The sequence below is a fragment of the Sander lucioperca genome, chromosome 10, assembly GCF_008315115.2.
Source record: "Sander lucioperca isolate FBNREF2018 chromosome 10, SLUC_FBN_1.2, whole genome shotgun sequence".
NCBI classification, from domain to species: domain Eukaryota; kingdom Metazoa; phylum Chordata; class Actinopteri; order Perciformes; family Percidae; genus Sander; species Sander lucioperca.
In genome coordinates, this window is record NC_050182.1 from 23,526,687 (window position 1) to 23,549,743 (window position 23,057).

Consider the following 23,057-nt stretch of genomic DNA (forward strand, 5'->3'; position numbering starts at 1 on the left):
CAGTTTTTTTTATTTTAGGATTCTACCCCAAGGATCACAAGTACACAAAAAGTGAACAAATAATAGATTTGTGTCTTTTGCATACTAAAAAAATCAATTGCATTATTTTGGAAAAAGTCAAGCAGACCGACTGTTACATATTGGGTTCGGCAAATGTTAATAACCTTTCCTCTGGAAAAAATAACATATGTACAGAAAGGGAAGCAAGAATTATTTGAGAGGATTTGGGGAGCGTTTAATTTGTTCGTGAAAGGTATGGAGCTAACGAATGAAGAGGAGGATTGAACGTTGACTAATGTAAACCTCGTAATGTGAGCTAAAACTGTAATACAATGAGACTACCTTAAATTTAATTGATAAAGCAGTCATTTGATATATAATTTTTGGAATGATTGTATGAAATGCCTACGAGAGTTGTTTTTTTCTTTCTTTTTTAATTTAACTTCGTTTGACTTATGTTTGTTGTTCCTGTTTGTCTATTACATTTTTGCTTTTATCACGTGACACAATGTAGACTTGAGTGGTCAAAGTACACTTCTGTAAGTTTGGAACTGTACAATGTGCACACGTGTTTAATTGTGAAAAAATGTTAATAAACATATTTTTCAAATTTGCACCCAAATGTAATTGTCAGATAATTTAATCTCATATTTAAAGACGTGTTGGAATAATAGTCTTATATATTCCAGTCAATAAAAATTACTTTTAAGTTCTTAATTCATGTTGGAAGCTATCCCATATACATGGGGTGAGAAGGGTTATTATCATTAACATGATACAATCGACAGTAATACTGCCTATCACAATATGATGAATTAAATGCTACCATAGGGATTAACACCTCTTTTGTGCAGGCTTAATCAAAATGTAACAGCTTTCACAAACACAGCATTTGTTGCAGGTCTATTGTAAGGGATGGCATTACATTCCTTTTATTTTGTCATAATATGCAACCTTGATGAGTGATGCATATTATAAGCCATTTTCAAGAAAATAGTAAAAAAGGAGAAAAACTAAGGGATATAAAAGACATGCATATTATTCAAAGTGTGAAGTGTAGTTTTCAATGAGTAAAAAACAGATACAGAAAGAAAGACACACAAACAGGTCTAGGTTGTATTAAATGTTCTAGATGTTTATTGGTGTTGGTTTAATTTATTTGACACAAATGTTCTACTAGTTCTGTTTTTTTTCTTCTTCTTGAATTTCAACTCTTGCAGCCATCTGAGATAGACCCCAGCCTTAGACCGCTGGCCCTTCACTGGTCTCGTACACAAACATGAACACAGACCCGGGTCTGACCGGGCTATACCAGGAACTGCACTGAACCAGAGCTGGTAACAGACCCCAGGCGCATGGTCTCATCATCACGACTCACCACATCACAGCGCACTGCACCACATCATACCTGCAGTGACAGGAACTTGAAAGCCTTGGTTGATGTCTTGCGTCTTTTTTGTAAAAACACAACCGAAAGCCCTGCTCTGCTGTTACAGTTTTAGAATAGCCGCCTGAAAAAACAGCAAAAATAACTGAAACCCAAATGGAAAAAAAGAGAGACACATATCTCTTGCTTTTTCCTATTTCACCAATATTGTTATTGTTATTCTTCATGAATGTATCTCTTGAGCTGTTTTTCATCATTTGTTTTTTTATTGTTTCATTTAAATTCAGTATAGAATTATATAGATTTCCTAGAGCACACAGAAAGATTGAGTTGTATTTACCAACTTGGGGGGAGGGGGGGTGTACTGTAATAGTTATTAACAAGGACAATGGTTCACACAGTGCACACAAACAGAGACAAACGGGGCAGGGGTAGGGGAGGGGAGGGGTGTGAGAGAGAGGGGGAGAGAAGGGGACGCCATGGGGTGTGCTTTGTTAGGCCTAAATGAGGAAAAAGCAGCTCTCACGTACCCCCCCTCCCGTCATAGAAATAAAAAAGACAAGTAAAATCATCGAAACCCCCCGTACCCCACATATTAAAAAAACAACAACACTGTGGCTGTTGAGAACTCAAGAGAAGGAAAATGGACGTAGTGAGAACGACAGGGAGATGACCACTCCGCTGGTCCTCCACAGACAGGAGACGGAGGCAAGAGGTGGCAGTCGAAGTGGTGTCGGCGGTGGGATCTCACTGTGTGATCTTTATATTTGTGTGTGTGATTGGAGGACAAGCAAAGGGTTGGCGAGGAGGGAAAAGAGAGAGGGGAACAAAGGTATAGAGACAGACGAGGACAAGAGAGCAGGGGAAGAACAGGGAAGGGAAGGAGCTGGATGGCCCTTTTTTTGCAGAGCGTAGACACTCCCTTTGTATCCTTAGCTCATTCAAATCTACATACACAATATGCAGCTGCCGTTTGGTAGATATATTGGTTTATGTACACAGCAGTGAGAGAACACATGCAAAGAGTATCATAGGAGAATGGGGAGAAAGGGGGGCGGGTCAATGTAGAAAGTTGTAAAGGTGCTTTTGCTGTTTTTAATCTTTGGGGCGGTTGTGATGAAAATTGCTTCAAAGCGGTTTTTGTCTTTAAGGGGGGGAGAGGGGGGCATCTGGAGGTGTGTCTTGCCAGGGGATGGAGTGACAGGGGAGAGAAATAAGTGGAAAATGTAGGGGGTTTGAGCAAAGATGCTCCATCGATCAATAGTATGTCTCCCTTTCCACCCAACCTGGATTGCAAATGAGAGAAAGAAAAAAGAGAAAAGTTCAGTTAATTCAATGTTTTCAAGTCATATTTTATAAAGATGTTTCATTAGTTAAAGTACTAGTTCAATATTTTGGGAAGTACACTACTGCCACCAGTCAGTTAGCTTAACTACGTGTTGTGGTTTTATGGGAGTTATGAGCTGGACAATTTCTTGGTCGGGCACAGTGACTACCTTGAGTCTTGTCGTCACCGTTTTTCCAGTGACAGGGCCAAACTCACAGAAATAGTCCAGCACAACCTAGCCTTTGGTTTAAGGGGTAAAGCGCTTAATAAAAAGGAAAAAATACTAACCTCCAGGGTTCCTACGGAGGAGAAGTTTTCGGATTTCATCATAAACAAAGATGAGAAAACTGTAGGGGAACGCACAAAACCACCAGCTAGGCCTGTGGGCAAGACATGAGAACAACAAGGATTACAAATAATCCAGAACAGATAACACAATATGTCTTAATATCAGAGTGACTGCATATGTATTCATGTGATACATGTGGTAATGGCACTCACTTTAGAGGATACATCCTGAGTGCCACATCCATGCCTGGGCAGTAGGACAGGAAGGCAGCCAGGGCTGTCTCTTCAAACAGGCCGAAGATCAAGATCTTGTTCCTGGGTTGAGAAACAACAAATATTAAAGAGGAGAAATGACGATGCAAAAATTGAAATACGTGTCCTTCCTTCTTTAGATCATATTATGCCAAAAAGATAAATTACTGAAAGGACACAGTATATCACAGTACACTTGTCGGACTCACCTCATGCCCTGCTGGAACACAGAGTTACGTCTGGTCTTGCAGATGATGACATCAGCCCACTGCACGACTACAATACTGACAAAGAAGGCTGTGTGGCATGTGAACTCAACAATCTTCCTCTGCTCGTATGTCTGAGGGAAGGAGAGGACAGATACACAGTAACACGATGTATCAAAACCTGAGAAACACACCTAAAAGTTCACTTAAGCATACAAAAACTACACACTTACCCATTGCTGCCCATAGCTGTCTTCCAGGTCGTTGGTAGAGCGGTCATCCCAATTTAGCCTGATGCCTACTAGTCGACTGGGCAGGAAACCATTTTCAGCCAAGATGACAAAGTAGGCGAAGAAGCCTCCCAGAGCCTGGATCATACCTGAGGAAAATAACATATAGACAGAGAAAGATTTCAGAAAGGTCCAGAAATAATCTGGCAGTTGTTTGTGAACAATACAAAAGGAGGATAAAGTTGATTTTAACACAAAATTACTTTCAGGCAACCAAGATCAAACGTCAATCCCGACCAAAGACTCACAGCTTGGATCAGCAGCACCAATCTTCATTTCACCTACCAATTTGTCCATAGGCAATGCTGATAAGCCTCTCATTCACCAGCTTGTCCCTGGCTGGGTTCCTGGGCTGACGCTTCATGATGTCGCTCTCAGCTGTTTCATAAGCCAGTGAGATAGCTGGCACCTGAGGGAAGAGGGAGACATGGGAACTTTTAGTACATTAGGATGGGTCATATCAACAGGAGCTGTACTCAGTGATGTCTGTGTGAAAACGTAGAGCTGCGTTTGTCGTAAAAGACAGTGAGTGTTTGATCAGCTCTCACCATGTCAGTTCCCAGGTCAATACAGAGGATGGTGATGGTTCCCAGTGGCAGGGGGATGTTGACAATAATAAAGAACAGGAAGGGGGTGATCTCTGGGATGTTACTGGTCAGGGTGTAGGCAATGGACTTCTTAAGGTTATCAAAGATCAAACGGCCTGAAGGGTGAAAAACAGACAGGTTACATCAGGTACTAAGTCCTACTGTTTGAGTCTCTGAAACCATATGTACATCCACTAATCAAGCATAACATGTTCCAGTTCTGTCCTTGGGGTCTTCTCACCTTCTTCCACTCCTGTGACAATAGAGGCAAAGTTGTCATCCAACAAGATCATGTCTGCGGCTTGTTTGGACACATCTGAGCCAGAGATTCCCATGGCAACACCAATGTCAGCCTTTTTCAGCGCTGGAGAGTCATTCACACCATCACCTGTGACAGCTACAATGGCACCCTGGGAGAGAAGAAGGAGGGTGAGTGATGAGGTCATAAAGCATACATTTATAGAAAAGTTATATCTGTTAAATGTATTCATCCCTCATTTACCCAGGTATCTTGATTTTAAAAGAGACCTACTTATTTTTACAATCTATGCCAAAGCCAGAGATCAATACTCTTCATTCATATGACCACACGTTTATTAAACAAGTCAATACTTCATGAATAAACTATACTGGCGTCATTTTAAACAACACTGATTGCAAAACATCCTCAATGTTTTCAAGACCTGAACAGATGTCATTTCATTTTTACATCTTTCAAATAAAATTTTAGAATTAATTAACTGAATTTTAGTCAAATTAAGATAAAAAAAAAAAAAAGTTGCCATTTCAAATTTAATCTAACCACCTCAGTGAAAAAAAAAAAATTATCAGTCAGGGAATCCTAATTCCACAGATAACTAGCGCCATCTGCTGTTGTAAAAGTGTAATGCGACTTGTGACAGTCTAGTCACTGAAAGTCCACAATGTAATTGTAAGAAAAAAAAACATTGTCTTCTATTCAAGCCAATATAAAGCATGAGGACACCACTGGTTGGATTAGAGATTTGACTCCTACTTGTTTAAGTCATACCAAACTTTTTTTGTCAATAAGGCATTTTATTATATAAAACAATCTCAAAATGCTCTAACCAGTCTCTGGCAGCCCTCTACAATGATGAGCTTCTGTTGTGGGGAGGTCCTGGCAAAGACAATCTCTGTGTGATTCCTCAGGATGTCGTCCATTTGATCCTGAGACAGATCTTTTAGGTCTGTACCGTGGACCACACAGGCCTTGGCATCCCTGAACACAGACATTGAAGCGTTGACGTCTCGTAATTTACCATCATTTGTATACAATGTGTTTTTTCTTGTGTGATCATTCTTTACCTGGGGTTGACCTGGCTGACAGGTATGTTGAGACGAGCTGCAATGTCCTCCACTGTCTCGTTGCCCTCTGAAATGATGCCCACTCCCTTGGCAATGGCCTTGGCTGTGATTGGGTGATCTCCAGTGACCATGATGACCTAACAAGAGCAACAAAAATGACATTTCATTACATGATCTCACAAATGCATTTTGACACAGAACGTTACTATAAAACACTGTAAGGAATAAAGAGATCACATATTAACTCACCTTGATACCAGCAGATCGGCATTTGCCAACAGCATCAGGCACAGCAGCACGGGGAGGGTCGATCATGGACATGAGGCCAACAAAGCAAAGATTGTCTGTCTGGAAGTTGACATCCTCCGTGTCAAAGGCAAAGCCCTTGGGGTACTGGTCTTCTGGCAGCAATACATGGCAGAAACCTGGAGAGAAAAATAAGTGTGTGATTTAGTGTTTGATTTGTGATGTGAATCAACCCAGATCTTCTATCCCTACTTCAGAAAAGTACATTCAATCTAAGCCTAGTTTTAATAATTCAATAGATCTTAAATTGAAAAATAAAATGCTTTGCGTATTATCTTGAGCTGTTGCAGATTTTGGAATTTGTCAAAATTAATAAATTGCTGTCACCTCTAATGTCAAGTATGGGGTTTTTACGCTAATGAAAGCACACCACTATAACTGCAACTGGTGTCCTTCAAGTAACATATCATAGCTGTCCAGTCACTGTCGCATAAAAAAACATTTCTAAATTTGATTTGGGTGATTTTAATTTTTTTCATACTGAAAGAAGTTTCTTTTTTGGGTTGAGAATAGTCATTTACCTTTTGTGGTAGAGAAACCATTAAAAACCTTAGACAATATCAAAAAATTAGTTGTCACAAAGGTGAAAACAGAGCCGTTTTTCTTTTTCGTTCTGGAGATAAACTAGAAGGGTATAGATCAAATAAGCTATTAAGTAATGACTAATTGTTTCCCATTAAGTTAAATTAAAGGAATGTTACATTTTTTGTTAAATGGAAATGTATTATAGTATGGGGAATTACTAAACAAAGTAGAAAAGACATTTTCCAATTACTTGTGACTAAATAAAATCCCAATGTTCTCCTTTTGAACCTCAGGCCATGGTCATGGTATTTACATTAAATTACATTTTCATTTAGCTGACACTTTTATCCAAAGTGACTTCCAACAAGTGCATTCAACAATGACAGCACAAATAAGCCAAACTACTAAGTGCCATGTGTAAGTGCAACACGTAAGTGCAATTTATTACTATTATATGTAACCATCATCTTCTTAGCCAAGGTGGAGTCGGAAGAGATGTGTTTTTAGCCTGCAGCGGAAGATGTGTAGACTTTCAGCTGTCCTGATGTCAATGGGGAGCTCGTTCGACCATTTAGGAGCACTCTCTCCAGTTCTATCTATCCTTACCCAGTACTCTCTCTCCCAGTCCTCCCAGCTCCATGTAGGCATTCTGGAAAGCTTCCTTCAACTCCTCATCCATAGGTTGCTCCTTCCCCTGCACCAGGATGGTGGTGCAACGGTCCAGGATCCTCTCAGGGGCTCCCTTCATCACCAGCAGGTAGCGGTTGTCATTGGGATCCTCTGTCTCATGCACTGAAAGCTAGAGGAGGAGAACAGAAAGTTAATGTGATGAAGTGAACAGGGTGCTTGTGCATATGTGGGTTTAATTTTGTGTACACAGCTGTAATGCAACCTGTTACTTACCTGGTATTTGTTGGTGGAGTTAAAGGGGATCTCAGCCACCTTCTTGTTCCTATCCCTCATTGCCCTGACTGAGCCGCAGGAAAGCTCGATACACTTCAGCAGGGCTGACTCTGAGGCATCGCCGGCCACGTCACGCTTCAGGATGGGAAGTGAGTCTTGTCCTGCTTTGAACTGAGCGCGGTTACACAGTCCAGCGACACGAGCCAGAGACAGCCATGTCACTGAGCTCTTGTCGAAAGAGGCACCTGGAGCGGGAACAGAAGAGTGAGTATTATTAACCTTCATGATTCCTAGTGATCATTTATCCCTTCAACATTAGAGGTCTGATCGGGCCGAATTTTTATGTCCAAACCCGGCCCGACAGAGCCGTGACCAAACCCGGCCCGAGCCCAACAGCGTTTTTTTTTCTCATACTAATGACACATGTACGTTTGTTTGTGTGGAAAGCAACTATAGGAAGGCATTCGGAAATGTCAACAGGTGAGCGCATCAGCGCACACGGGGCAACAAGCACACGTTAATAAGCTGTTTAATTTAAAATGTTCAATGTGTTAACCTTTCCTGCTTGCTTCGATTCCGACCGTGATCAGAAAACCAGGGGAGACTCGTTACCTCCAAGGCCAACGTTATACAACGTCGGGGTTAAAATCCCGTTTCTGGTGAGCAGATGAATGAACTTGGCTATCAGTCTGGGGTTTATCTCGGACACCGCACACACTGTGTACAAAACTTAAACTTATTCCACCAACTCTGCTCCGGTCGCATCTACACGTCTCCTTCCTCTTTCTCTCTTCTGCCCACTTTACACACGAAATGAGCTCTCTTAAAGGAGCCGCAGCACCATTTTACAACAACAAATGCATTAAATGCATTGTCGGGTACCGTCGGGACCCGTCGGGACCCGTCGGGACCCGTCGGGCTCGGGTCGGGTATCCATGCCTTATTCAACAGTAGTAACATATTTCATCAGCTATATGCCCTGTCCTCACTAACCAGACTGGTCCTCGGTGGTGTCGGCCTCGTGGATCTGGTTGTCAAACCACATGTGGGCCACAGTCATCCTGTTCTGGGTCAGGGTGCCTGTCTTGTCAGAGCAGATGGTGGAGGTGGAGCCTAGAGTTTCCACAGCTTCCAAGTTCTTCACCAGGCAGTTCTTCTTAGCCATACGTTTGGCAGTCAGGGTCAGACATACCTGCAGACAAATACATGTATGATGTTAAATAATGCTAATTATCATTGTGTTTGTATGTATCACCTATGAAGCTCCAAAATAGCATTTCTTGATGCCAAGTAAAGTGACCTTTCCAAATGAAAGAGAAATGCAATAAAAATAGCACCAAGGCTATGCAATACTTAAAAAGCCTTAACTAAATGGAATATGAACATGTTTCCATGAAATGGAAGAATAAACAATAAAAGAAGTATAGACAATGTGAGCATACAATCAGCAAACAAACACAAAGAAAGGAAATAAAATTAAGAAAATGTCATGTGTCCAAAAAGAAACTAATGAGCAACGACAACAGATTGCAAAAAATATACCACATGATACCAAAGTATCTATTTCAGGAGCAATTGAAAAGGGCCAGTATCTTATTATATGTCCACTTACAGTGACTGTGGCCAGCAGCCCTTCAGGCACGTTAGCCACGATGATGCCGATGAGGAAGATGACAGCCTCCAGCCAGGAGTAACCCAGGATGATGGCCAGGATAAAAAAGGTGACGCCCAGGAAGACAGCCACACCTGTGATGATGTGGATGAAGTGCTCGATCTCTTTGGCAATGGGGGTTTTGCCAGTCTCCAGGCCAGAGGTCAGAGTAGCAATGCGACCCATGACTGTGCGGTCTCCAGTGCAGATAACAATGCCACGAGCTGTGCCTGGTTTGGAAAAAGAACAGAAATATAATGTAAAATCAAATTTGCAACATCAGTACCTGTGTGATTAGTCCTATAAACAAAAACAATCTCAGTTAAACAATTACTATTACATTTTAGTATAAGAGTAAAGTTAGGTGTAAATGTTATTACTTGGCTCAAATTAGTGGCTTTAATTCAAACCACAGGCACACAAGTTTATACAAGCATGTCATACTATTGCTATGGTGACCATACCTTCCACACAGTTGGTGGAGAAGAAAGCAACGTTTCGGGTCTCTAAGGGGTTGTCATGGGTACAGTCAGGTGACCTGCTCTGAGGTTCTGACTCGCCTGTTAGGGAGGAGTTATCAACCTAATGGGACACAGAAAAAGTAAAAAACATGTAGTTTCATACAACAAGAAGTAAAAATTTGAATATGTGTGTGTGTGTGTGTGTGTGTGTGTGTGTGTGTGTGTGTGTGTGTGTGTGTGTGTGTGTGTGCGTGCACACCTTGCAGCCATGGGCAGAAACCACCCTGATGTCAGCAGGGATCCTGTCTCCTCCCTTTACTTCAATCAGATCTCCGCCCACCACTTCTTCAGCATTGATCGTTACCTTCTCTCCCTCACGGATCACCAAAGCTTGCTGCAGGGAGATATCAGTGATGGTTAGAAAATACACACACACACACGCATTGACACTAGAGAAACATGGTCTCTCAGAATATGGGGAGTTACAGCAGAACGCAAAGAGCTTTTCCATCCCTTTATGTGAAAATAACTTTCTGAGTAAAAATACCGTAGGCAAAATGAATTGTAATTGTAAATAACTGGGTATTTCCGACCCATAATTTCTGTTGTCTTCCAAACATCATAATATAATATATAATATTCACTTTAAAGGCTATTTGGTCAATGTCCCCTTTCCAGAGGAAATCAAAATAAGCTTTTACTCATACGTTGGTTTCTTTTGAGCAAACACATATTTACCTGAGGCACCATGTTCTTGAAAGACTCCATGATTTTGGAGCTCTTGGCCTCTTGAAAGTATGAGAAGCAACCAGTAATGACGACGACAGCTGTGAGCACAATACCTAGGTACAACTGGAGAGAGAGACAGAGATAGAGAGACAAACATATGTGAGTGGCACTGGATCCAATAGGTGTGATGCTAAAATCGCTTTGCCGAGGTGTCATTTGTGTTTGTAATTCAGAGTCAGAAGTGTGATGGATGTGTTAATGAAGTGTGTAGATGGGCCAGTGTGTGTATGCATGTGTGTTTGTTTCTTTGTTTATTTAGATCCCCATGTGTGTGAATTGCTCACATTGTCTCCTGCAGGTTCGTCCTCAGTGGCTGCCTGGATGGCGTAGGCCAGGAAGCAGAGGATGGCTCCGGTCCACAGCAGGATGGAGAATCCACCAAACAGCTGGCGACAGAACTTGACCCACTCCGGGGTGGTGGGAGGAGGGGTGAGAGCATTGGGACCATCTCTGATCAGATACTCTGCTGCCTTGGCATTGGTCAACCCCTGGAGGGAGCACAGAAGAATTGGGATGTGTAGTTAGCAGAGAAAGGCAGGTCTGCACTGATGCAAAGCCGACAAAAGCACACAGTTTGTTTGAGTTTGTTAACATTCTCATATTTCTTTAGTATGTCTTTGGGGTTTAGGGGACTCTTGGTTTGGATTGTCAATTGTCTGTAATAAACTAATAGAAGTATGCTGCCTAGTGGAAAACAGTCTCAAACCATAGCTGCAACACAAAGAGAAATTAATATAATCGACTCACCTGGACAATGTCAGTATTGAATTTCCTGCATACTTCTTCTATGGACATCTTATGTTCTGTCTGAAAACAAAATAAAATACAGAGATAATCAATACTCTGCATGGATCAGTATGTTTAGTAGTTGCCATTTTTTGCATGCAAGGAAAATTTGTAGAAAATAGTCCAAATTGAAACAAGCCATATGCTAATATGTAATGAAAAGGAGTTTTGAGCTTTTTGTAGCAATTTTAGAACATCCAATGACTTAATGGCATACAATGTAATTGGAAATGTACTCCATGCATGCAGTTCACCTGAGAGATAAGAGTATCAGGGCAGCCAGATTTGGCGACCCAGTTGACTGATTCTTGCACTGGGATGTGGGATCAAAGTGACGACCTCCTGATAACAAGTCACCCCTCTTACCAGCAAAAATACATTTGTTTTGGCCTGCATGAGAATGATTCCACTTCTTTTCAAAAGAGTTGGTGTCAATTCACTCTCCTTTACTATATCCTCAAAGAAGATGTTCTTCAAAAGTTGAAAATCATTTACTTACATCCTAAAAATGCATGGATTGCATATAAAAATCTTGAGAAATAATGAGGGAATTGTATGTGTCAAATTAATCAGCTTTTGACTGACTGGATCAAAAGTGAATGGGTCTCAAGCCAACATTCAGTTCCACAAGTATTCAGAGATAAGAAAAAGCTTTACTTACAATGGGTACTTCCTTCTTCAGGTCATCCATGTCCTTGGTTCCCCCCTTCTTCTTCTTGGGGGATCGGTCAGCTTTGTCCTGTGTGGTGGCAACGCGGTAACTGTCTGACCGCCCATACTACAGACACACACACATGTTTTATACATGCCTTCGGACTAGATTAAGGAGATAGTAGCATGTGCGCCCTTGTGTATAATCTTGGTCTCAGGGCTTATACATGTTTATCCAAAAAACTATACTTAAAATGCATTAAATGCTTTATTGTTCAGAGCGCTGTACTGTCTGGCATTCTAACAGTATGTACCAGTAACTGACTGCAACCAAAATAAAGCCAGCGGGCTTTATTGAATTCCCCATGAGGTTTCTGTCTTGCACTATACAGTAAATAATGTTGTACCCTTGTGAAGTGGCCTTGTGAAGTAGCCTGTATTTTGTAAATCATTCTCAGTTTATGAGGAGGATGTTAGATGAAGAGCATAAATATATAAAAACCTATTATCGTAAGAATTATTTAAGACGTGAAAGATAAATGCATTACCATGGTAGCTTTGTTTTTTTCTGAACAAAAATATCTACATTAAGAGAACACTATCACCACACATTAAAGGATGTGCCTCTTGTCTACTCTGCCATATCCATTTGATCTCCACTGATCAAAGAAATTGTCGCTCTGATGTCAACAGCCTGATGGACACATCAAAACTGTATGTTTGAACTAATCACTTCTTGGTCTTTTTCATTTATCTAGCAGGAAGGACTTAAGAGAGAGAGCAGAAAAACAGAGTTTATACTCACCAAAGGCTTTCTGATTAGATTCTAGTATGTTCTACACTATAATACCAGATAAGCTACATCAGAGACTGTCTGTTGTTCCAGGTACTGTCCTTACTATAACTGTCCCCTCAGAAATTAGATAATGTTGTTAAAGTAGACACGAGTGGATGATTAATAACCACGATTTTCTCCAGTACTGCACATTCTAGTCATTCTAGGTCTATAACTGTAACGATAGCCTGCTGTCTGGAAGGAGAGCAGCTTGACTGCTGGGCCACATCATTACAAACGTCCGTCATTAAAGGTCAGAGGTGACATGGAGAGGCAAGAAACAATCCCTCCCAGGAGGTGTGATTGGGTCCTCGTGGTCAGGCCCTTCACTGACACAACCAAGTCATCAAGGAAACTGCCCTTGATGGCAGATCAATACAGTCAGATATACACTGATGGGTTCACAGAGTAGCAAAGTCCAGCTGATATGGAAGCCACATAATTTACCCTGAATAAGACAGAAACATCAATACCTATCAACTAATAATCAATGACAAAAATCTTCCTAATTAAGGTATGTGTCTCAAAAAAGAAGATTTAATTTTTTGATTTAATTGATATCTTAAATTAGATAAGAGGTACTGGTTGTGTGTTCCTTCACAGAAAGTCAAAAACCCAACTGCGTGCTGAAATTCACTGAAATAAAATGAGCACCCTCTAGTGGTACAACCAGATAGTACCATTATTAGGAGTGCAGCATGCACCGGTAACTGCTGCTTAACTACTTTGTTTGCATCTGATATCATACTAAAAATATAAACTACAAAGGAGCAAACTGATCTGTCCTTTGACATAATACTAGTATGTTTACTTTAAAATAAATCGGTAAAAAGTCACTAATCAAACTTGAATATTTACAAAAGCACTAGTTAGAAAGTATGAATTGAGATCCCAAGTCCTCCACAAAAAGTCACACACCCGAACCACACCAAAACACACACACACACACCTGCAGTGCGACAAAATGTGACTAACAAAGATAAACTTTTTCATTTTGGGAGCTGTAATTGTACTGCTGTTATGCAAAACTCTTGTGGAAATTTGTATGTTGTGACAAAGACCTGTCTTTCTGGTTTGTCATTATAAAAAAAAGGCTTCATGTGAATGACAACTCTCACTTGCATAATAGTAGAGCGTAGGCTGCTCAAAGGCCGCTGCTGAATTCAACGCAAACAATGAAACCATTGGTTCAAGCATGTCTGTGGGAAGGAGCTGTTTGACCTGACTGCAAATACACACTCAATTACACACACATGCAAGCACACATAGTTCTGCAACAAAAGAGCAGGTGAGCAAACCTCCTGCCACAGCAAGACCAGGCAGGCCTGGTGAGGCAAAGACTACATAAAGCAGAGACTGATGCAGTGGAAAAGTACTGCTGCTTATCCCCTCTGAGACAAACCCTGAATGTGTGTGTGTGTGTGTGTGTGTGTGTGTGTGTGATTGAGAAAGAGGGTGTGTGTGGGGGTGTTGGTTGGCATAAATATGCATATATTATATGTATGTATTATACGTTGGAGAATAACTGAATGTATGACAGCTCCATAAGTCTATTTAGCAATCAAGGTGTTGAATAATATAGAAAGTTACAGATTTACTTCTAATCAGCGGTCAAATAGGCACCATAATCTCACAGATGACAGACTGGCAGGTGTGTAAGTATGCATTTGTTGGTATAATATTGTTGCTGTGGCTAGTTTTTATCCACAGATAACGAGCAACGCTGCACACACACATTAAGAGAGCATTGTCTGCTCAACGCCGCACCTGCTCTTGTGAGACTCTTTTGCACACTGAAATTGATAACAAAAATATGGACACACCTATGGGACACACAAAGGTCTTTCTCTTTCTCTCCCTATCACACACACACACACACACACACACACACACACACTTGCCTAGACAATAGATGTGGTTGGTATGGAGATGGAGAGTGCCAAACAAAGCGATATGTGGTGAAAAGTAGAGACATGGAGAGATGGATGGTAAGGGGGTGGATGACAGACACGGTTGGGCACATGGAAAGGGAGACATCAGTGGGAGGTGAGAAGCAGGGACAGATAAAGAGTGAGAGAGGCATGTGGAGAAAGGGACAGAGTGAGTGAGAGAGAGAAGAGCTGTTGTCACCCTTATCTTATGCCTCTAATTAGATATTGACCAGCAGTCTTTGTCTGTGTCAGTGTTTGACCAAGAGTGACCCCACTCTAATAGATTGTGCAACCTTATTAATTGTGTGTGTGTGTGTGTGTGTGTGTGTCACTTTGAGCATGTGTTGTCATATGCTAATAGATTAAATTCCCACTCCGTCTCTGTGTGTACGTTTGCACATGTGAATGAGTAGTTTTCATTGTGGATCATTTTCATTATTCATTTCATATTTTGCATAACAGCATGACTCAAAAAGAAGAGAGAGCTTGCTGATTTATCTTGTGTCTGTGTTTACAGTATGCTGAGTATGTTAAGTGCATACCTGGCTTTGTTTGTGTGCGTGTGTTAGCTTCTCCTTTTGCCCCTTTTATTCAACACCCTGCTGCCTGATAAGATTTGTCTTTGTTGCACCTACAGCATAATGCTAACTATATGTCTGTCTACATTTTAATCTGTTAATATTGTAGTTAGTTAGAGGTATTTACTGCTCTATCTATATATCCGTCTCTGTTATCTCCACCCTGATTTGAATTATTCAGCAGAGAAAGATAAAGTCTATATTGTGTATACATACAATTTAAGTATCCTTACATCTGGTAGGAAACATCAAAGTGCGCCTGCCTGTGTGTGTCTTTGTGGGAGTCTAGCTGTCTCACACAGCTCTGGGTAATGTAATGAGAAAGGAAACAGAGACATGTGGCTGGAATTACAGACGCTTGCTCTCCCACAAATGCACACTGACGAACAGACTGATGGACAGACACATCTCTGACATTGTCAGGATGCTCCTCTATGGATTACATAGTGCAATTATTTACATCCAGTTACATATTGGCTTATTAAAATCTGCTTAAAATATCAATAATTCAACAAAGTCAATTGCTTCACGTATCTGGTTGTGTGTTTGATTTGATCATACGTTATTCTGCAGGCCTGCTCTGGCTAACCAAACTAAATCTTGCATTTTTTCCTCATGTAAACAACTCTGATGAGTGACTGTGTTTGGAGGGCAAGTAACCATGGTGACCGGCACGGCCATTGGCATGGTGATGAAGCTCAGCAGTGGCCCAGTACTCCTTGGATCCCCTGATGGGATCCGGGACGAGTAAAAATTGATACATCTGTAACTGTTTTCACTGCTGTATAACGAAGACAGGCAATTGGTTCAAGGAATTGGTGTGTGTCTGTGTGAGCAGAGGTGAGTCATTTTGTTGGCTACGGTCCATATGTGCAACCGCTACACGCATTGCGGCAGAGAAAGAGGATGTGAAGGAGATGTTGAGTGAATGAGAGAGAGAGACCCAGTGACTGTGAAATAATACAACAAGATAGTCCTGAGAAGGAAAGAGCTGCCACTCCATGTTTTAGGAAGAAATGCAGAGTGGCAGTGTATGAGAACTGGCTATGTTCAAGTCAAACTTGGACTTCTTACGTACCATAAAACTACACTGAAATCAAATGATACAACTCTGTTGTGCACATCATTTACCTACTAAGAGTCTTGTTCAAATAAGCAGTGGCACCTGAGAGAACTATCATGTCAAGCATTTTAACTTAGGGTCGAGGCATGGGTTTGACTGGGACTGGCATGTAGCATATTTTTCTTCCCCTTTAATCGCACGCGTAGGGACTCCTTTAACAGGAAGAGCTGATGTGCATATACTGTATACACAAATGCTTGTTTCTCTTCATGTGGAACTCATATGAGGAAGTGGTTTGTAGGTGGAATAAATACCACCCTGCTCCATTTTATAATTTTTCATCCGCCACAGTATTTTTCATCATGAGTCTATACTTCCTCTTTGTACAGAGCAGCCAATTGCATGGATCTCATCAGCTACTCTGCACTGACCACGTGAGAGCTACATTGGGCCTTATTGTGTCATCCTTGCTAATTTCACTTGTGCTCTGGGCTCTTGGAAACTATTTTACAAAATGTTAAGCCAATGATGTATATTAAGGTCTCATCCATGTCATCTTCTCTTGTAGTTCAGCGAGACGACTGAGGCTGCAGGTTGAAGGCCCTCTGTCTTCAGTCTGGCCCGTTGCTTAGCTCATTCACGAGAAATGGTAAATGGTGCCATTGTGTGCATCAATTAAATCAATCAATTTTTATTTGTCACATAAAATCTTAGGAGGTACAATTCCAGCTCCTTCAACTTGTGCAAGATTCATCATAAAGCACAATGTGGCCGCCAGATCGGCACACAGAAAAAGAGTCACCCGGTTGAATGGCGCCCGCACTCCAGGATCCAGCCAGGTTTAGGCGAAAGGACACTACAGCTAAGCTACCGACATCCCGCTGGAAACCGACGCAGGCACGGAGGCCATCCAGCTCACCGTCCAACGCCTGCACACTGGCCAGCATAGGTCTGTCTGTCAGAAAGGCCTATGCACATTCAGAATAGAAGTATTATAAATGACAGCGTATTGCATGCAATTTATGTTTTTAAATTAATAATGCATCGTTGACAATTCAATTTATTAAAACTGGATCTCCACCACATGTTGCTCTCCCTCTCTATGAATTGTTAAATTAACAGTGTGTGGGGGGATGGACCCTCAAAATGTAAAAAGGTAAAAAGTTATGAACATACAATTTTAACAAACATATATTGCATGTTAAAATGAGTGCTTGTTTGTAATTTCATTTTAGCATCTGTCAGAGATGTGGACTTGAGACTTGACACCGTTTTGATGACTTGATTAAATTGATTGTCATACCTTTTGTACTAGCTATACAAACTAGCCAATCATTTTATTAGATGGGCTACTAATATCTTGTCATTTCTCTTTATAAAGACTGGATACTACAGGTAAGAGTGCTTTATCTTGGGTGTAAAAAAAAGTGACTTGATTTGGGACTTGCCTTAACTAAGGACTCAGCTTGCTTTGACATAACCTGTGACTTGACTTGCCCCCAAAAAAATAACTTGAGACTTACTTGGGACGTGAGCAAAGATGACTTGACACAACACTGGCAGTTGTAGATATGCTAATATGCATGTGGTGTGTATATGTGTGTGTGTGTGTGTGTGTGTGTGTGTGTGTGTGTGTGTGTGTGTGTGTGCGTGCGAGACCTTGCAAGGTCATCGGGCCATCTGCTGTTTCTTGCAGCAGGATTTCTGGGCTCTGGGCCACAGTGGGGGGCTCAGGCTGTGGACCGAGGGCTGTTGGGATTAGCTAGTCTGATTACTACACTGGATTAGCCCATGCGCTTCATCCTCTCTTTGTCTTTCCAATTCTTCTTTTTCTACAATTCTCTCTTAGGAAAAAATCAAATGCATAAATAATAGTTCCACATTCATCATTAGGTCTTGGGTTTGTTGGTGAATGTCTTCTAACAGTACTGAGTAAACTAATGGATTAGATATACTATTATATATCTAACATACTTTTAACAGATGATTAGGATTTGACTGCATTATAAAAGAGACTGTTAAAATAGTATTTTTTTTACTTATCTGTATCAGCCTTGAGAGTGAGACGAAGGCTTCTTATCTTTCTATTTAACAGAGTGAGCAGACATCAAAAGGAGGAGGTTTCAGATAGAGACATATCAGACATAAAGAAGAAAGGGAAAAGATGGCGTAAAACTGTTCTGGTACAACAGTCCCCGGGGGACGTTCTCTTACGACTGTGTGGCAGTTAAAATTAAACAACTACACATAATAAATGAATCCGATTGAATTGTATAAGTATATAGAGAAATAAAAAGATTGTGGCTGCTTAAGAGCACTAAGAGAAAATCTTAATCTCTAAACCACATAAACACAAAGAGACAGGTAGAGAAGAACTCTCTTAAGCTCTCCAAACATATGCATTGTGCTCTCTCCTCAACCAAACACAACCCAAACTTCAAGTTGTAACTCCTCCTGCACTTTGTACTTTGATGTATTCACACATGCACACATTTACAGTCACACAACAAACATAGACACATCTCCAGGACAACACCCAGAATTAGTCATGTTGTTGTAGTCAGGCAACCTAACCCCTCTGAAAAAACTGAAAACTGTAGTGGAAAACTGTTAGTCAATCACTGTGTCTACTGTAATCCTGTTTCAAAGTAATGTATGAAGGAGAAAGCACTGACCTTTACATTTTATTAGCATCACGCAAGCTGCTACTGAGCACACAGCTCAGGCTTTGTCCTGTTCTACTAGCAAGGAGGCTAAATCTTGTTTTTTTGCAAAGGCACAAAAGAAATCTGCACTCTATCCTTTAGAAGTACTCTCACTAAGGACATTGCCATCAGTATAGTGGATTTTTATTGATCAAAGACCGACAAGAGGCTTGAAGAGGACAATGATGAATAATTTCAAAGGTCACCATATTGACCTTAATTGACCCCTAGGCCACAAGGCAAAAAGATCCCAGCTGGCTGTGCGGTCAGAGAGATCATTGATTAGATCCTGTATGGGCGTGCTTTTCTATTGGTTCCTGCAACGTGTGGGACAGATCAGCTGTGGTACAGTGCAGCCTATCAGCATCAGGCAGCAGGTGCAGTGGGGAGGGATGTGCAGTACTCTGCACCAAACTGAGGGCTGGGCCTCTGCAGAGGCCACACACATCCAACTCCTGAACTACCGTCCACTAACACCTTCTAACATCTTCTCTATCACTGCACACACCTCACTAGTGCCACTGCCAATATAAAAGAACAGGCTGTTCTAGAAACCTTTACATCATGACACAGGGAATTAGTGAGTCTAATCGAAGTCCTATAGGGATCTTGGCACTAACAGGAGCGTCTCCTCAGCCATAATGCATTTAAAGCAGCTCAACCACACCCTTGTCACCAGCCTGTATGACCTTCTGACAAAGCCTCAGTGCTGCTACTACACCTTCATCTCTCTATAGTCCCCCATCACTCCTGAGGCACCGGCCCACTTAAACCACACCTCTCCACCATCACGCTCAGCCTTCAGTCAATGTCCTATGAAGATCATTCAGCCAACCACATCCTCTCCCTATCCCATCTGTCGCCTGTCCCCTGATAACCAATCCCACAATGCACAGCAAGAGGAAACAGGAGCCATGGTAAAGTGAGCCTCAGGTCATTATCCTGTAACAAGACACAGCCAGGCAGCTCTCCCCCACCATCCTCTGTCATTTTAAATCCCTCTCTCTTTCTCTCTCTACACCTGCAGACCGGCCACTACTGCCCTTCCTCTCTCTCTCTCTCTCTCTCTCTCTCTCTCTCTCTCTCTCTCAGTGGCACCCTCCCCCATCAGTGTCACGTGTCTGAAGGTGAAAATCTCCTCCTATAGTCTCATCAGCACCAGCCATGTATAGCTGCGCCAATGCAGAGGGAAGGATGAGCAATGAGTGGTGTGTGAGTGAAAAGACATTTCTTAGAGATACTCTGCCAAATTTAGATTATATCTCTGTGCCAGACAAAATGTACTGGTTGTCTCCCTAGCATCCCTGACACATGCCCAAGCTTTGCTCTATAGCATCACTGCTGTTTCTAAGCCCTTTCTTTTTTGTGTGCTTCTCGTGCCAGCCTATCACAGCTCTTTACAGGGAATTTCCACACCAGAGGCCCCGCCCCCGGTTTGACGCAGAAGGCACGTCGCAAGCTATGCCCCCTGCGGCCTTGGGAAAGGACAGCTGGCAATGCCAATGCACAGTGCGCCAGTGCAAAATTCACGGAAAAAAAAGACAGAAAGAGCGAGAAGGAAGTGTGATACTCGGTACACGTATCCATCCATCCATCCATCACGCCATCCCCTCATCCATTTATCCATCCCCTTTGTCTTTCAGGGTGACCTCAGCAGGCATCGAGTGAAAGTCAAGGAAACACCCTTCACAGACCGCCATGACGCTCTTATTCTGTTTCATAATGTCAATTTCTGGAGAGCTGCGGCATCTTCCGAAGTGACACACCATTCCCTTCCACACAGCAGCAGTAGCCTACATGCGCAAGCAGTCCCATCCCTTTTGACGCAGTCCCCCCTAAATCCTACATCTTGAACGTCTCTACCGGCAGAGATGCTTGTGTAACTGCAATGACATCGGCTTGTACTGCCTCTACAGCTGCAGCTATATCTCAGCACAGCACGGTCCCTTGTCTGCAGAGACCTGCCACCGCATCATTCAGCAGACAGACCGCGGTCGGAAATTAAAAACCACAACTCCTTACGCAGGATGGAGATGGAGCAGAAATTGCGCAATGGCTCACACCGAGAGTTGCGTCCGCGCCTTGACATTTTCCGAGAGCGCTGTGTTTTTCCACTAGCCTCCTCTGATTAATTTGCCTGACGTTTATCTAGATAACGTATAACGGTGCGCACAGCAGATAGGAAACCTCATACTGGCAAACGTAGCCTAAATGTAACAAGCACATCGTGTTCCTGGTGTACTGCACGCATCGTTTCTTTATTCTATAGTGTGTAAATGTGCTCACTGTCGGTGATTATCAAGATCCGTTATGTCACAAATTAAAGGGGAAATAAGCTGGTGAGGCGCTTATTCCCGGTAACCGCATTATGACGCATGGGTCATTGAGGGTGCTGAGGATGAGACTCCTCCGCTAATAGCGTCCAATGTAAGGACGCGATGGGCACAGCATCTCCCCGGTTCAACGCCAGATGCTTCTCCTGTGCTGGACCAGACCGGAGAGAGGGCAGTGCCAGCGGGGTTTAAAGCAGGAGATGACATGAGAGGGATGACGGGGGGCAACGAGGGCATGAAGGACATCACAGTACATCGTGTTCATTCATCACTGAGGAAGTCATATAGCATAATGTAGCTAAATTTGTGCCTTCAAATGTAAAAAAATATATATCATTTTTTTGAACCACAGGCCAATGGTAGGTATAGAATAGGTTTCTAACTGGGCCCCCCTCCCTCTCTCCCACACGAGAGCTCTCGGTAAGAATAAACCGATTAGGCCTACCGTGGCTGGCAAGGTTATAGTCAAAGTAAGGCCTATCAGAGACCTGAAATACATATGACACACTGACAACCTCTAAACCACACACCTACTCTAGTACTTGTGACACATTGGCATCGGCTTCCATTCATATTTGATCTCGGTGCCTATTTAAATTGACCGAGTGAATGAGAGAAAATGACATCAGCCAATAAAATGTCAATATATTTATTCAAGTAAAACAATAATTGCATTCAAGTCAAAACCAGGCTAAATATCAAATTAAAGTGTGCGGTTAAATTCCGCTGCTTTCTATAGACGCACTAGACAGGAGCTACTGGCTACATCAATTTGTCGCAGTCTAGGAGACCAGGGCAAAACATAGTTCCGCATTAGAGTCAATGGCACTCAAACAAGATTCCCATAAAGGAAAAAATGGCATCACATCAGCCCTTCCTCGTTATGAGTAAAATATCAGGCTACCGCTCATTTCTCAGGCCACTTCAGGGGGGGCTACAACGCAGTTAAAAAGTTGGAATCGTCAGTCTTACCCCCATGTTGACGCAGTCACTCTTCTCCTCTCAGGTGATGCACGGCTTGAGAGGTGTCAGCCCCTCGCGTTGAATTATATCAAAATGGCTTGCCTTGAAAAATAAAAGAGAATATGCTCAGTTTTCAGGGTTGCTTAAATGAAAAATTAAAAATACGTCATGGCAGTTATCTAGCCTATAGATCTGACAAAATGTTTTTCTTTGGTTAAATAAACGGTCTCTCAAACCTTCCAAAAGGTTAGACTACAGTTTTCCCCCGTAAGACGTCTTTCAAATGGAATGCGGTCTCAAGCGGAGCATCACGCGGGGATGGGTTTCCTTCCTCTGCTCTCTGATACTTGCGGTGAAAGACCGGCGAAGCTACCGAGCCGCACTGCTACCTTTTCAGGACTTGATCTCCCTCCGCGGCTCTGCCGGTTACCGCAGTACTCCTGTAGCCACACCACTCCGCCAGTGGAAGAAGCGCCGCCTTGCAAAGGAGTGACTCGACTCACGCAGCTGGCCAATCATTATTCGGAGTGTCTCATGGCTGACCAATTGGTTTCGTTTCAGTCTTCAAGCGGGCCAATAGAAGGCCCATTCTGCCCCTCCTGCTTTACTGCAGAATTCCGAGGCTTGCAGCCAGCAGCATCGCGAATCTCTAGGCTGAATTTCATATAAATGGACGCACAAGGTTAGATCCTAGTTGTTGTGTATTTGTTTGTTCATCATGCAATGTATTTATGTAACATAAAATAGTGGATTTGTGTGCATTAATGCATGTGATAAGCATCCTTGGATGTCTCTTCGGCCGTGTTGGTCCTGTCATGAGCATGATGTGCACCTCGTCACTTCAGTAGTGGGCCTTGGTGCAGCAATAAAGTCAGTGTGTGTGTGTGTGTGTGTGTGTGTGTGTGTGTGTGTGT

General features: G+C 42.2%; 1 protein-coding gene across 2 annotated transcripts; it reads right to left on the reverse strand.

The window, feature by feature from the left end:
* Positions 1–1,110: 1,110 nt before the first annotated feature.
* atp1a3b (ATPase Na+/K+ transporting subunit alpha 3b) lies at positions 1,111–22,650 on the reverse strand. 2 transcript variants are annotated; one of them, XM_036006650.1, is made up of 23 exons: positions 22,380–22,650; positions 22,153–22,245; positions 11,746–11,823; positions 11,046–11,105; positions 10,583–10,786; positions 10,248–10,361; positions 9,769–9,903; positions 9,513–9,630; positions 9,010–9,278; positions 8,391–8,589; positions 7,398–7,642; positions 7,101–7,293; positions 5,913–6,088; positions 5,664–5,800; positions 5,427–5,577; positions 4,579–4,747; positions 4,299–4,453; positions 4,036–4,159; positions 3,694–3,839; positions 3,464–3,594; positions 3,216–3,317; positions 3,003–3,094; positions 1,111–2,673 (listed from the first exon to the last, which is right to left on the reverse strand). In XM_036006650.1, the coding sequence occupies exons 2-23, from the start codon at positions 22,156–22,158 to the stop codon at positions 2,645–2,647; spliced, it is 3,033 nt and encodes a 1,010-aa protein (XP_035862543.1). In that variant the 5' UTR covers positions 22,159–22,245; positions 22,380–22,650; the 3' UTR covers positions 1,111–2,644. The 2 variants fall into 2 exon arrangements, with proteins under 2 accessions (XP_035862543.1, XP_031155574.1); XM_031299714.2 differs by having other exon boundaries at positions 11,746–11,862.
* Between the last annotated feature and the right edge of the window lie 407 nt (positions 22,651–23,057).

Bases quoted from the DNA above. Each gene is read 5' to 3' on its own strand.
- atp1a3b (XM_031299714.2), bottom strand. The intron at 9,631-9,768 runs GTGTGCACGCAC...GTGTCCCATTAG, and splicing joins TTTCTGCCCATGGCTGCAAG to GTTGATAACTCCTCCCTAAC. The intron at 4,160-4,298 runs GTGAGAGCTGAT...CTCTTCCCTCAG, and splicing joins TTGACCTGGGAACTGACATG to GTGCCAGCTATCTCACTGGC.